At 44.4% G+C, this 16185-nt stretch overlaps 1 protein-coding gene across 17 annotated transcripts in view; it reads right to left on the bottom strand.

Moving 5' to 3' along the window:
• ADGRL3 (adhesion G protein-coupled receptor L3) overlaps window positions 1–16185 on the bottom strand; it is a 452742-nt gene that overhangs the window by 218177 nt on the left and 218380 nt on the right. For all 17 annotated transcript variants that reach the window (XM_065405560.1, XM_065405559.1, XM_065405564.1 and 14 more), the window contains one exon: window positions 14794–14874. In XM_065405560.1, coding sequence (XP_065261632.1) covers window positions 14794–14874 — 81 coding nt within the window. The remainder of the gene's footprint in view (window positions 1–14793; window positions 14875–16185) is intronic.

Genomic DNA, 16185 nt, shown 5'->3' with positions numbered 1-16185 from the left:
TCCCCACCCCCGCCCTCCAAGATGCTGGGGCTGCCAGCCCAAGGCAACTCCGGAGCTAGCAGAGCAAGACCAGGGCTGGGGTCTGTACAGCTTTCACCCCTCCCCTTGCCAGGAGAGGGACGTGCTGGTTTCCTCCCCGCCTGAGGGACACGCTGTTTTCACACACACCACACCCCTACCTGCCCGGAGGGTGACAAGCTTGCAAACTCATGGCACTGAGTAGGAGCTCAGCTGCTGCTGAAACCTGGCCTGGAGGGTCAGCTGCTGGATCTGGAGCCCAAACTGCGCTTTGTTCAGAGTTACAAACATTTCAGAGTTACTGACAACCGCCATTCCCGAGGTGTCCGTAACTCTGAGGTTCTACTGTGCAGCAGTTCTGCCCAGAAACTGGGATCTGGATGCACTCTACCATTAAAGTTCTAACCCAAAGGATAGTCTAGATTCCAGTTTAAAAAAAAAAAAAAAAAAATCTAGACTGGGCCCTAGACCTTCCTCATTGTTTCATATTTTAGCCACTGTTCCATTAGCAGATATCCATGATCCCTTCCTTTTTCCATGTCCAAGACAGCAAATGGCCTTCATTGAGACTGAGGCTAATGCAGTTGTATAAAGCAGTCAACAGGTGAGGATCATACAACAGACAGTCATAACTAAACCCAAATTAAATCAATGGTTATCCCAAGAAACATTGGCCAATGGGTTACTTACACATTTGTGACTGACATGTACAGGCCCAAATGAACTGTTAATAAAGTTCTGTGTCAAGGTTAAATGCTTATGGGGCTTTGGTTGTATACAAAGAATAATAAAAAAAGATAGCATATGAAAATGTTCTCTCTCACTTTCAGTATAGATTGCAAAATCTCCCAAAATACCAAAAGAGCAGCCGGTTTTTCTCTGCATGAAGCAGAACCAGGAGGAGACATCTCCCTCCACAGATGGATGAGTGAGTTCTGAGAAGAAAGGAATGAGCAGAGGATGGCAAAATGAAAGGAGGAACAGCAGAAGAGGGATGGGGACAGAAGTGAGTAATGAGTGACTTATTTACTCATCTCTCTTTCTCCTTTCTTTTCTCTACCCTCATCTCCTGTCTCCTTTCTTCTCCTGCACTCTGTGGTCTCCAAAGGCCCAAATCCTGCAGTCCTTGCTCCAGACATACTCAGGCAAAACTGCCATTGATTTCAAAGAATTTTGCCAAAAGATGTCTTCAGTAAGGGCAGCAGGATGAGGCCTAGACCGTTTCACTAACACAAAAGTTTCTCTTAGCACCACTGCTGAATGTCTGCCACTCTGCAGAGCCTTTCTCCACCTCTCTTCCCCGTCTCACTGAGAAGAAGACTGCTGCTTGTGATGCTAATTCAACAGACCAGTGGAACAGTGGCACAAGTAACTGGAGGGAATTCAGCACTTCAGTTCAACTGGCAAGAAGGAAACAGAACACATGCCTTCTCACCACCGATCTCAGATACCTGCAGAGGTGTTAGAATGCTTTCATGCCAAATTCCTCTTTTTCCTATCACCCTCCCTTCCCTACCTGCTGCTGCCAGGATGACTGTCCGACATTGGACTGTATCGGCTATTGCATTTTTTAAAGCAGCACAGCTCCCAGGGAGTGGCCTCCTCTCCCAGGTGATGCTGAAACAGCGCAGCAGAAAGAAAGACTGCAATTCTGGAGTGTAGGGACTCTGATTAGAATAGATAGTGCATGTGGGTTCTAAAAATACTCAAGACACGTGACAGCTTCTCCTCTGACAGCACAGCGTATTCATGGCCCATTGACTCAACCTGCACTTCCAGACCTTTGCCAAACAACACTCACATCACTACTGTACTGGTCAGATTTCAGAAGAGTTCAGCATCCAACAGCTCCCATTTAACCCTGAAATAAATGTAGGGTCCACAGCAACTTGCCTCCTAAACACTTCACAACCTACAACATGGCAGGAACACAGTCCCTTGTGGGAGGCTGACAGGAGGGAAACCACTGGAGCTACCCACCCATGTGAATACATAATACTTAACACAAGCCGGGCTTGCAAAACCAGGCCCTTAAACTCCTACCAACGGTGCTTGCATGTACATTCAAAGGGATCTTTTAAATGAACAACAACAAAAAGCCCTTAATTTTTCCAGTGTTGACAACATACGTCAACACCCATGTCACTGGACACCCCTACCAGTAGGTGTAGCCTGACATAACAGAAGCAAAGAAGCAAAATGCGGCTGATGATTAAAATGGCCGCTGTGACAGATGAAGCCTTTCCAGTAGCTAAGCTCTTCTTTGATCACATCAGAAGTCTCCCAGAGGAAGTGTTCACTAACATTCTAAGCCAGGAACCCTTTTAATGTCTCAAAAAAGGGTACAAGGAGGGCCATTTATGCATCTCCATAAAATTACCACAGACCTGTACTATTCTTTTTAAAACAGATGTGCACCATGGAAGTCATTGGACCTGAAATTTGATCTCATGTATGATTTATGTGCCCTCTTCTCTGATTACACAAATATAAATATAACAGGCCTTTTTTGCAGCACTGAATCGGTTCAGAATTAATACCAGATGACAAAATGGACCAGGTACCAGGAGAGAGAAAGTTACAGTAAAAGCTCCTTCCCATTAATGGGGCCATTCATTCATGTGGCCACTATTCCACAAGGGAGCCAGACATAAATTATGTATTTGACATCTAGTTATAGATGATTATTTCTGACATAATGAAGTTATAATGGAAGGAGTTTGCACGTTGTTTGGTTATTAAGTGCCCATTTATTGTCCCTGCACCAGGTGCAATGGTGATAGGCCATACAAATCATCTGGAAAAAATGCCAAAATGGACTCCTTTACTGATGAAGTACCACACATGTTTATTAATTTAACAGCTTGACTTCTGCCTCCCCCATCTGCTCATTTAAAACAGTTATTTGCCCTATAAATATTCCAGAAGAAAGTTTGGCCAAAAAATTAGTCTGGGGGGTGGGGGGTGTGATAGGATTGTTTGAGAAGGGGCTCATGTTGTATATAGAATGGCATTCTTCTTCCACAATGAATTAGTTAACAGATTTTTGTTTGTTTGTTTGTTTGTTTGGGTTTTTAATAGGACATTCACTTTAGATTAGTGCTGCTTGAGTGTATGTCATTGTTCCAATCTCCAGCTGTTGCCAGTGTCAGGTGGGAGAATGAAAAGTTCCACCAATGATGTCACAGTGCAAAGTGTAAAATGAAGCACTCTAGAAAAGAAAATCTCTGGGGTAGAAGTCTATGTCTGTTTTAAGCTTAGCACATAATATTATAGCTCAAGGCAAATTATAAAGAATAACATTTCTAGGGATCTTAAAATTAGGCCACATGCTGATCTCCGAGGGACAACTCCCTTACAATGCAAAGATTAATTGGTGTAAATATATTTAAAAAATCCCTTTTTAAGCAGTAAGGACAATAGGAAAATATGCTGTTTAAAAGGAGTTAAAATCTCAAAGTGAAATGATGTTTTTCTTACTTCCATCAATATTTTCAAGTGTAAACACAGGGTTACACCACTTTCCATCTGCAGGCTGGATTTAGCGCGCCTGCTTGAGAAAGTCTGTTAGCTTGTGCTTTCTGCTGGAGAGAACACTGTTATCTTATAAATAAACAGCAATGCCCTGCGGTGCCCCTCTCAAATGGAAACACATATTCGAAGGAAGTAAGTGCAACAGTTCAACAGCATTTTTTAAAAAAAGTGAAAGGCACGCAACTAACAGTTTGTGACTATCAGTAGTTACAGGGTGTAGACTGGGCTGCATTCATTAAAACAAACTGAAACACTGCAGGCTTCCTGAAAAGCTTCCCGGAGATTTGTTTTAACAAGTCCAAGTCCCTAATATTCACTTGCTATGCTTATTTTTTAAAATAAATAAAACATTCTGGTATGGGCCAAACTCAGCCCTGCCATCCATCCACCTTACTGGTTTCAGTGTGGGCTTGTAGGGTGTCAACCAGGGCAGAATCTGGCTCATGCAGCCAGATGTTCATAAAAGCTCAGGACTAGATTTTCAAGTGCTCAGCATCCACACTTGGAGACAGATTTTTCACAAGAGTTCCCCTCCCATTTAGGCACTTACACCAGGATCGGAGTTTTCAAAAGGCTCAGCACCCGGCAGCACCCCGTGTACCACTTATGACCACATTTTCAGAAGAACTCAGCTCCCAACCTGCTAAGCTATTTTGAAGAGCTGGGTCTGATTGTGGGTGACAACCATCACCACCACCAGAAACAATAACAAACTACAGTAGAACCCCAGAGTTACCAACTGACCGGTCAACCCCACACCTCTTTGGGAACTGGAAGTACGCTATCAGGCAACAGCACTGTGTTAAATGTAAACTACTAAAATAACAACATGGAAAATTTAAACAAAAATATTTACAAAGTAAGGAAACTGTTCCTGTGCTTGTTTCACTTAAATTAAGATGGTTAAAAGCAGCATTTTTCTTCTGCATGGTAAAGTCTCAAAGCTGTATTAAGTCAGTGTTAAGCTGTAAACTTTTGAAAAAACAGCCATAGCGTTTTGATCAGAATTATGAACATTTCAGAGTTACAAACAACTTCCATTCCGGAGATGTTAGTAATTCTGAGGTTCTGCTGTATATATTAAAAGCTCTAACCAGTTCAGGAAGTAACATGAAAATTGACCATATGTAATTTCCGAAATGTGTGGAGGGGTATTTTCACTAATTCAGGTCTCAGTAATTGTTAAAAACATTGGGCTGAAGGGAACTTGGTTATAGAAGCAATGCTATTATATACCATTAATCCATCTATGTGTAAGCGGGGGAATGGTCCCGCTATTGTGGGGAACTTTCCTGGCTTCTGCACTACCCCGGTGAAGTGGGCTAGCGAAAGGATCCGAGTCCTCGCTCCCACTTCCTTTACCCAGAGGCCTCCCTGCCCTTGAGGACTCCCCTTCCACTCTCCTGTCTGGCAGAGTCTTCGTAAACCCCGACAAGGCTGGGCCCAGGATTCCTGGGGGGCTTGACCCCCAACCCTGCTGTGGTCACCTAGGACAGGGGCTAGGGTGTCCCCACTCCGGGGTACTCTCTTTGCACTGGGCACCTCCCTGACCCACTGATCATCTTATACAATTTAAAGCAAATACAAGTTGTTTAATTAACAATTACTTTTAAAAAAGAATAAGGAAAAATGGAAAAGGTTAAAGGAAAACCCATCACCCTGCTCTGAGGCAGGGAATATCACAAGCAGTGTCTCTGGAACGTCAGGGCAGTTCACAGTCTGTTCCTTGTAGGTCCCGGGCCTCCTTCTCAGGCCCTGGCTGTGCTGCAGAGACGCTGTGGGTTGGACACTTGCTCTGGCGGTGGCCACACGCTCTCAGGCTCTAGGTGGCAGGACCCTTCTTCCCAGCGTCGCCCCCGCCCTGTCAGGGTTACGATCCCCCTCCAAGTCTGGCCTGCAAGGCCTCTTGGCTGAGGTATCTCCCTGTGCTGGGCCCACTGCCAGGGTCCCCCTCACTCTCCCCAGCTGCTCACCGCACCCAGCTCCGGACTGCTCCAGCCCCAGCTCCAGCTCCACTCTGCCTCAGCACGGCTGCTGCTGCTGCTCTGCCTCCAGCTCCCTGGGCTGCTTCTCTGGCCCCTCTGGCTCAGGTTGCTGCAGCTCTCCTCCCAGGGCAGGTCTGCTCTGCAGGCTGCTTTTGTGACTCTGCTTTGGGGCTGCAGCTCCGCTCCCAGCAACTTAGCTCAGGCCCCTTCTCTCTCCTGGCTGTGCTCTGGCTTTGGGGCTGCAGCTCTGCTCCCAGCAACTTAGCTCAGGCCCCTGCTCTCTCCTGGCTGTGCTCTGGCTTTGTGGCTGCGCCTCTGGCCCCTCTGGATCTGGCACGGTTCTGCTCTCCAGCTCAGCTTGGGCCCCTGCTTTCTCCTTAGCTCGGCCCCACTCAGTCTGACCCAGGCAATTCCAGCTCACACGGAGGACGGGGCCTCCCTCGCCTCCTGACCCTCTGATTAGCCTGTCAATCAGGCTGATCTGGAGCATTGGCCTCTCCCCATTGTTCCTGGGGACTGTCAGTCTCAGGCTCCTGATTTGCCATCGACCCTTCTTCCCCTTTTAGTACTGGGAGCAAGCCAATCAAAACACCCCCACTGAATGTTAGTAAGGGGGCAACAGTCCCCTTACATATGACATCATTATTGTGAATAACCACCTAGCATTTAACGTATGCAATATTTGTTAGGTATGCGGATCATGCAGTGTTTGCCTGAAAGCCACAAGGGGTATTCCCACTGGAAAATGCTAAATAACTTTTGCTGGGTTTAGGTTTCTCATTATCCCATTCAGCTATAAGGGAGCGAGTCAAGAGAGAGAGAGAGCTCCTTGGAAGTGGGCTGGGCATCATGAAAGAGGAACCCTAGAAGCATCCAAGCTTGGTGAGAAGGCTTAGGCTTGGATTTTGTGGTGCTTCATTGAGAGCTCCTTTTGTGCATAAATCAGGCTCGTGTTACGTCTGGTGTGGATTGTGTTTGGAGCCACCAACTCACAATATTATATGTTGGTACCTTAAAGGGTTATCAATAATTGTAACATTGTGCCCCAACATGCATGTGCACTGAGATTTTCAAAGCTGTCCAAGCCGTTTCGATGACCAACTCCCATTAATTTTGATGGGGACTGGAAACCAAATCTCTCAGTCATAGTGTACAACACTGATTGTCATCACTGTTTATTATTGTGCACCATCCCTGGACTGATCTCAGGTCTTGAATGATAAATCACCCTCATCGTTAAGTGAATGTGTTACTGTGACATGGACCAAACTTCTGACTTGTGAAGATTTTCCCCATCATCTCACTATGCTCATACCAACTACAAAGCTGGCCTTCCTCACTGGAAGTGAAAGGCTTCCCATCAAACAGCAAAGAGGAAAAAATGTGCCTCATTCTGGGAGATGGAGAGAGATGGCAGAAATGGTCCAGCACTACATAGCAAGCTGGAACCAGCACGGGAATGGACAGTACTGACAAATGGATGCAGGGTCCCACTTTCTCACACAGTGCATGGCCTTACTGTGGGCAAGACCTAGCTCTCCTCTTACAGATACCTGGGGGGTCTGACTTTTCCCCCCATCAGTTTGTCAGGCTTGCCACACCAATAAAGCCTCACTGAACTGAACTGAACTGAACGATCATTGAGGAAACATTTGTGCTCTCAGCTCCCAAGAACCCACCTCACTGGATGAGTTTCTGTAAGTTGATGACATAGCTTAACAGGAACTGGTTAGTCCCCTACCTAACCTCTCCTCCCAGGAAAATAACATGGCTAAGAGGAGGCAGTCAGTAAGCTATGGCCATAACTAACTAAAGGGAGGCTGGAGGAAAGATAAAGGAAGGGCCCCAGAGAGAAACAAAAGAATAGTCTAAAGAACAAAGAGCATTCTCTCCCAAGGGGGCAGCTATTGTGGTGCAGCTCAATCACGGAAAATGAAAAAAAAGTGGGAAACATGGCTGTGACCTGGCTGCCAACAATAAAGCCTGTGGGGTTCTAACCACAGGGCAATGAAATATGGAGTGGGGATAGAGGAGACACCAGAGTGACAGGGGGAGTGAATCTCTTAGCATCTTGTGACCAAAAGTGCATATGTCCAGGGTCATCATCTGCTATGAGGCAAGGCCCTTCGACCTTGGTTTGCCCCTCCCCCCGTACTTTGCAGGTCTATAAACTCCATTATGTCTTCCACTTTTAAAGAAACAGATTAAGGTTCAAAGAAGAGACCAAGGATCTGACTGGAGGTCTAAACTGGACGGCTGCCTGGAGAAATCTTCATAGAAAGAGGGCAAGCCCACAGGATGTCCCCTCTATTTAACTTACCTATTATTCATTTGTAAATCCGGGGCTCTTAAATAAGTTTGACTTGTGTATTAATATGTTTTGAAACAATTTCAGTTCAACTTTAACAATCCCCCTGAGCCACCCATTTCCCCACAGGCTTCACCTGAAGGAACATTTTGCAGAACAGTATCTCAGCAACGTAGGTTATTGCCTTTGTCTGCCTAGCTTTAAAGCCAGGGATATATTTTATGCTTAAAATAATTCCACGGATAGAGCAAAATCTGCTTCTATAAAACTTTATAAATAGCTTTAGTATGTGGATTCAGTGAGTTTAATTCAATTCATTCATTGTATTTTAGTGCCTGGAGTAATTTCAGTCCAAACACTATATTTCAGTTATTGCTATATACGTTAATTCTGTAAAGCTTCCTTTGAAGCCAGGACACTAGAGTCCCAGTTATCTTTGAACTTCTTTACTGTCGTCAGAAACAAGCAAACCATTTTTGTAATGTAGGTTATAATCCTTAGTTTATGAGATCACAACCTGGGGATCCAGAAAGGGTTTGATGTCACAAATTAGTGATTAACATTTAATGCTTAGAACGAAGGAACTGTCTGAGCGAATGAAAGAGGCTCCTTAAATATGAAAGGCTAATAGCTATCTATCGAGGACAGGAACTAAAACTCAAAAGAGTAAATAGAGTTTCCCTTATCTTTATGCATGAGCCCTCAGTCCAGACAGTTAACAAGTTCAGGACCATGCATAAAGAATAAGACAAAGCCATAGTTGTTGGAACACTGCATCTGAAGCAATAGAGCAATGCACTGATTTCCAGCCATTCTAGGACTCAGCTATAGAGAAAACTGCTTCAGCTACCTCTGGAATTAATTTGCATATGAACAAATATAAATAATTACATAAAAATTACTGCAACATAGTCCCGTTTGTTTTACTAAAGGTAGATGTAAAAATAATGGTTATGGGTGTTTCATATACCATATTTTCTAAGTAATGGGGAGTGGGGAAGGAGAAATAACTTTAAAAGTGAATGCTGATCTAGGACCTTATTTTTATTAAATGATTTACAGTGCCATTACTATGTTTCTATATAGAGCGGTGGCTCGAGGTAATTACCTTGTAATGAATGGTGACACTAATGTGCTAGTAAACTACTGGAGTTTACACTCTATTCAGTAAAGTGAAGGGTTGGAAAAATGCATTGCATACATCAATAATATAGGTAAACGTCACCAGTGATAAAAAAAAAAAAGATAGTTACAAATAAATCTGTCAGCTGAAAGTTGCAACTGAATATAATCACAGCAGCAACAGCATTCAAAACGTTCGATTTATTTTTGCTGACATATGCAAAAACAGAAGGCTTTTATTTTTGTAGCCCAACTTTCTTTAGTATTAGCGTGATTAAAGTTAAAACTGCAAGGTGGACAACAATGCTCTTCCTACTGCAGTTAAATGCAATAGCAACCTGTGCCCAGTGGTTAATTAAGTGCGGAGGTAACATGAAGGTGAAATTAAGGCAGTCAAAACAGAAGCAGGAGGCAAAGGCAGCAAAGGCCAAAAGGAAGAACAGTGTCAAAGAAACATGGTGTGGTGGGAGCAGGAGGAAGAGGAGACGACGAGGGGGAAGTGATAGTGAAAATACCCAGTCCTTTTTATCAGTAAGTCAGAGCAGTTCTCTGGCCTGTGGTACACAGGAGGTCAGATTAGATGACCACAGTGGTCCCTTCTGGCCTTAAAACTTATGATTCTATGAATCATCTCAAAGCCTAAGCTGCCGCTACCCATTACAGTAACTCCTCGCTTAGCGTTGTAGTTCTGTTCCTGACAAATGTGACTTTAAGTGAAACGATGTTAAACAAATCCAATTTCCCCATAAGAATTAATGTAAATGGGGGGCTTAGGTTCCAGGGAAATTTTTTTCACCGACAAAAAATTATATATTATATAGTATCAGAGGGGTAGCCGTGTTAGTCTGGATCTGTAAAAGCAGCAAAGAGTCCTGTGGCACCTTATAGACTAACAGACGTATTGGAGCATGAGCTTTCGTGGGTGAATAGCCACTTCGTCGGATGCAAGTATTCACCCACGAAAGCTCATGCTCCAATACGTCTGTTAGTCTATATAAGGTGCCACAGGACTCTTTGCTGCTTTTATATATATTATCTAGATATACACACAGTATACATTTTAAACAAACAATTTAATACTGTTCACAGCTATGATGGTTGAGAAGCTTGGTTGAGGTGGTGAAGTTAGAGGGTGGAAGAGGGAGGGATATTTCCCAGGGAATGCCTTACTGCTAAATGATGAACTAGCACTCGGCTGTTCCCTCAAGGGTTAATACGTTGTTAATGTAGCCTCTCACACAAGGCAGCATGAACACGAGGGAGGGGAGACAGCATAGCAGACAGAGACAGACACACACCTTGTGTGTGGGAGAGAGAGAGAAAGATGCACACTGCCCCTTTAAGTAAGCTGACCCACTCTTAAGTGCATTGTCTTTTTAAGTGGATCAGGAAGTTGAGACAGCAGCTGCTGCCCCAAGCTCTCTATGTCTCTCTCCATCCCTGTCCCCTCCCTGCTCTATATGGAGAAGGGGTAAGCGGGGTGCAGGAGCAGGGGGGAGGGGGACACCCTGACATTAGCACCCCCCTTCCTCCCCTGCACAGCAAGCAGGAGTCTCGGGGAGCAGCTCCAGGGCAGAGGGCAGGAGCAGCACAGAGCAGTGGGGAGAGGGACAGCTGAACTGCCGGCAATTGATAACCTGCTGGGCGGCTGCAGCACAGGGAACATAGGGGAGCGGGGAGCTGATGGGGGGGCTGCCGGTCCACCCTGGTTCCAAGCCCCCACCAGCTAGCTGCAACGGGCTGCTCTTCCTGCAAGCAGTGCACAAAGCAGGCAGCTGCCCAACGACGTTAGAAGGGAGCATTGCACAACTTTAAACTAGCATGTTCCTTAATTGATCAGCAACGTAACAAGGCAACAACGTTAACCAGGACGACTTTAAGAGAGGAGTTACTGTATTATGCGGTGGCCGAAGAGGACCACTTCTGGTAGGGACCCAGCAAATGTTATTGTAATTGGCCTATGTTCTGTTCCACACCTGAATTTTCTGCGGTGATAAATGAAAAGATTTTATATTTTGTACCAGGTTTTTTTTAATAATGTGATTAAAATAAAAGCAAAATTAAAATTACAGTATGTTTTAAGGCAGAGCAAGTTTATCATGTGAGATTACACCCTGGTGGACTATAGCAGAAGAGGTAAACTTGCACCCTATTTTGTACTTTGAGCCTAGGATTAACAGTGATTCAAATGATTACTACTGTGGCCTTGGGAATGTGTTGCTCAGTAGCGAACTTATTAAAAGAAAGCACAGAAGGACAGGAATATGATGCAAATGAAATATATGCTAATATAGAAAAGAAAAACTAAAGCAGTGCAATGTAGGCCTGACTTGACATGAGTAACTGGACATGGGTGAGGCCTCGTTGCTTGGGAGACAGGATGAGAGAAGTAAATGGATCAGCAGGCTGGGAACAGCATGTCTGCACTAGTTCAGAGAAGGGGGGACCCCCAGTGAACCATTGACAATGGACAAGATAATAGTGGATAAGATAAGCCTGAAATGTAAGATTAGATAAAGAGTAAGTCATACCTGGACAGTGCATGGGCAGAGCATGCTGCACAGGGATTGGTTCCTACTAAGTGCCCAAGCCAACCCCAAAGCATGTGACACAAGGTATAGTAAATACAATGTGATGTGTAAATGTATAAAAAGGAAGAGACGTGCTGGGTAACTTTGGATGTGTAGGATACCCAGTATCCGCCCCCTACGCTTGAGTCTGATCAACTCACCGTAGCTTTGCTCTCTGCCAAATAAAGGAACTTGAGTCATGAGACTGGAGCCAAACCGAGATCTTGGGGAACGGCGTGGAAGAGGTCTCGGGGGAACCCCAACAATGGTGATTGAGGGCAGAACCACAGACTCTTCTTCAGGGGGGGAAGAGCCTCATTCCCATCTGCCTAGCTTCCTACAGTGTGCACATCACCCGGGTTTCTGAGCCCCCTCCCAATAACAGAATGATACAGGGGAGCCTCACGGACCCCTGCGCTGGACGGCACAACACAAGGGGCAATGATCCCCACTGAATCCCACCGATGTTAATCACCTGTGCGATCAGAGTTACTGGGCAAGTCTATGGGAAGTGCCATACAAGTACATAATGTACCACAGCTCTTTGAACAAGTACTGCTTGAAAACCTTTTCACTGGGGCTCTAGAGAGGCCATGCCAGGGAGGCATAATGCCAGCAGTGTGCTGGGTGCGCGCCACTTCCTGCTCTCACCAGTCTCTCCAGCTCATCTGACTCTCGTCAGCATGTGGATGTGTCATTCTGGACCTGGCCTAGGGGATGAGTTATGCCCTCCTGAAAGCAAATTGCAGAGGACTATTATAGGCCCGGGGCTGTTGCATCAGTGGCTAAGCCCATGACAGCACCATCTTTGGCTGCTGCTGACCCAGTCCCCCTTGATCTTCTGCAGCAAGCCATGGGGATGATTTAAGTGGAGCTAGTCTATATAAGTTCTGAATCACCACAGCTAATATCAGAAAAAGTTATGAGAGGCTGGGTGTTTTGGTCGCCCAGCCTGAGACACCATCTGCCTTGCTGGAGTCCTCTGTTAAAACAGGGCACATAGTTGACAAAATGATTTTGAGAAATCTTAAAAGTTCCAAGCACTGTTTGGAGGCAGTGGAGAAACAGCTGAAGATCTAGACTATAAAAGACTGTCTGGACTAAAGGCGAACTCCGATGGGGAAGAGATTGAACCAGGGGTTTAAAGCCTTATGGGATTTTGGATGATCAGCATCACCTGTTTTGGAAGCAGTCCACTTTCTTCCATGAGAACAATCATTTTTGGCGAGAGATGGAGAACAGGCCTCTGACCATCGTGTCCCACCCATTGGGAATGCAACTGCGTTCTCCAAGAAGCAAAAACAAAGAAACTGCTTACATATATAGTCAGACTCATTCAATTGTTTGTGATCTTTACTGCTGCACTGCATACACATGCACTCGCATTCACAGTGAAAGACAGCAGAGGCCTTACATTTTGAGGGTGAAATCCTGACCCCATTGATATGAATGGCAAAATTTCCATGGATTTCAATGGGGCCAGCACTGCACACAGAATATGCTTGAATTTAGGCTGCAAAGTTCAGGGGTAACTTTGGGGAGCAGGATATGTTTCAGTGCCCATGCACATGCTGAGACTTTCTCAACCTCCGAACACTGGGGGCAATGGATGGGTAAGGCAAAAGAAGCCTTTCAGAGTCAGATTCTGATGTACTAACTCACACTGAGTAGCACTGATGGGACTACTCACACAGTAAGATGCTAATCAGCTGGGGTACAGGTATCCAAATCTGCCCTATGACTTTACTGAGCTCCCACAGAACCTGACGACAACAGGGCACCACATGGGCCCAGGGGTCCACCAGTGCTGCGTTAGTTGCAGGATCACAGCCTTAGAGTGTGAGCTTTTGGGGGCAGGGACTGATTTGCCCTCATGTTTTTAAATCACCAAAAACACTGTTTAGCAACAGATAAGAACAATCTGATGGGGGAAGAAGAAAGTCCTGATGTGATAGTAATCAACGAGCTGAGTCAGTGTAGAGACACAGCAACCGCCTGCCATTTGTGTCTTTCTGCTGAACCATCCCTTTGAATATCTAGCATGCCCTCTGTGCTAATGGAGTGCACTGGCTGAGGCAATTTAGGAACAGGTCCTACCCACATGGTGTCACATATTAGTGTACTCAACCTTGCACTTGCATGTTGCGTTTTAAATATGGTGCACTCAGAGAAACACGTCTGCATGTGAAATTGCACACGTTGTATAGTTATGTAACAGGAGGAGGACAGGAATTCCCATACTGGATCAGACCCGAGGTCCACTGAGTGCCATGTCTTGTCTCAATTATATTGCAGTAGGTAGTTATGGAATAAGCTGCCTATACGGAAATTCATCTCCATGAATTTTTTTAACTACTTAAATGTATTTAAAGGGGTTCCTAAACAATTTTCTAGGTGGCAATTATTGTGTCTTTAGTTTCTCCTTTCATCTATAGATCATCATCACTCGCTCCCTGATGAAATGTTACTCCCCTGCCCCCAAAAGGACCACCCTGTTTTTAAAGTAAATATTCCTATGCATTCCCCTGGGTGAGCAAGAGATTTCTCCATATCCATCTTTGGTTTTAACTTATAGATCTTACTATGATGCAGCCAAATACAGTTGACTCGGTATCTTAGAGCTGACATACCTGAACACATACAGACGGAGTCAAAACAAGCACAGAAAAGATCTAAGAACTCTGTAAACAATCTGAGTACATCTTTTAGGGGCAAATCTGCTTTTCCAAGCCAAGGCCAAAAACGTACTGTACTTTGCAGGAGTTGATGAGATGGGGGGAGAAATCAAGCTGTGAAATGAAGTCACTCCATATCATTGGTGCAGCCTCACCACCCTTGAGTAGCTGCAGATCCATCCGCTCCCCCTGTTCCTCTACCACCTCTACCCGCATCAGAGTGCAGAAAGAGTCCCCACCAAAACTGGCTATGCAGTGGAATCAGGGAACGAGGGAGCATTGCGCGAGGATTAAGGGTGACAGTTCTCCAACACAAATGCATATAGTACTGCGTGGGAGAACTAAATGGCCCTGGGATAATACAGTAATCTCAATTCTACACAAGGAATGGAGAGCATGAGCCAAATCTATGGCTGGTGTAACTCTATTTAAGTCAATGGAATTAATTTGCCCTAATGCGTGCCCCGGATGGCACACCGTAACTCTCTTCATGGAGGCTCTTCTGCACAAACCAATAAAATACATTCATGCCTATGGCTATCTGACCAGGCCCACAGACACAGATTGCGTCACGGACTCACCCTTCGAAGGCGGTCTCTCCGGGTCCGAATCAAGATGAATTGGTGGAGCAATGTAGGAAACCTGCCCGTGGTGTGCCTGCCCTGTGGACAAATCAAGGGTTTCAGTGTCTACTGTTTCACATTCAGATCTGTAAGGATTTTAGTTTAACACACATGTCACACCACACACTTAAAACATGACCAACAACAGGTTCAAACACATTCTACTTTATCAGGTATTTTTCTTGCACATAGAAATTAATGTTGAAGATTAACCTTATGGAGGATATTTCACCTCTCAGTATGTATGTAAAAAAAAAAATTGCTTCCTCCAAACAGATATTATTTATTGTGTGTTTAAATTTAGCCATATCTCCCATTGCCACTCATACCGAAGGCTCCACATGCTTGCTCATCACTATGTTTCTTCTGGGATCCAATATGACCTGTTTTAGAGAAGGCTAGTTGCAGTTTCATCATGAATTTTGCATTTCATTCTCTTATGGGGACTCATATCCAGTTTCGTTTGCAGATTCTGTATTTCAAACTTGAGGGGGGAAAAGAACATTCATTCTGTTAACCTGACTCGAAATGGAAAATGAGCAGTTCCAGGTTATAGCAAGCTTCGCATTTGTTGCCTACAAGAGCTGTTACTGAAAGTATGGCGTAAATTACCACAAATAGTGGTTTGACATTTGGTAGGCAGTAGATGTAAACTTTCGTGTGCAGAATTACAGTCACTTTCACATGAATGAAAGCCGTTTAAGAGTCAACCTTACAATGCAGTTCTTTAGTTGTTAAAGACTTCATTCTTCTCCAATGGATCACTAGGTAACTGCTTATATTGAAAAACTTTTATTTATAATAAAAACATGTTATAATTCATCTATTTACTATAACAATTTTCTGGGCTGTTAATCTCTTTTTCTAAACAAGGAAAGTTAATGATACATAGATTATGATAACAGCTAGAATAACCTTCCCGTTTCAAGTAATATTCATGCTGTAATAAAAACAGTTGATTCCTCTTATGAGGCACATTCCAAATAATTAATATGGCTCCCTGTTGACATTTGCTGTTGTTGCTCCAAGCAGTTTTCAAGCGAGCCTCAGAGACAGTGGAGAATTGGTACCGTCTTCAGGGTTCTTCATAATGACATCCAAGAATATGGAGAGTGCACCATGCTGGTATAAGCAATATACTGAAAACATCTCGTCAGGGGTGTAAAACATTAAATGGAAAAAAAGAGTGCCTCCATGGAACGGCATATATTTACTGCTATGCACTGAGACTGACTCAGATAATTTGCATTATTAGCCACTTCAATAATTGTATATTATTCTATTGGCATGTCATAAACTCTACATTTGCTTTTAAGTGCTTTATCATGGGAAATTTGCTTCATGCAAATG

This window comes from Emys orbicularis, chromosome 5 (assembly GCF_028017835.1).
Source record: "Emys orbicularis isolate rEmyOrb1 chromosome 5, rEmyOrb1.hap1, whole genome shotgun sequence".
Lineage (NCBI taxonomy): Eukaryota > Metazoa > Chordata > Testudines > Emydidae > Emys > Emys orbicularis.
This window is presented reverse-complemented; position numbering and strand designations above follow the sequence as displayed.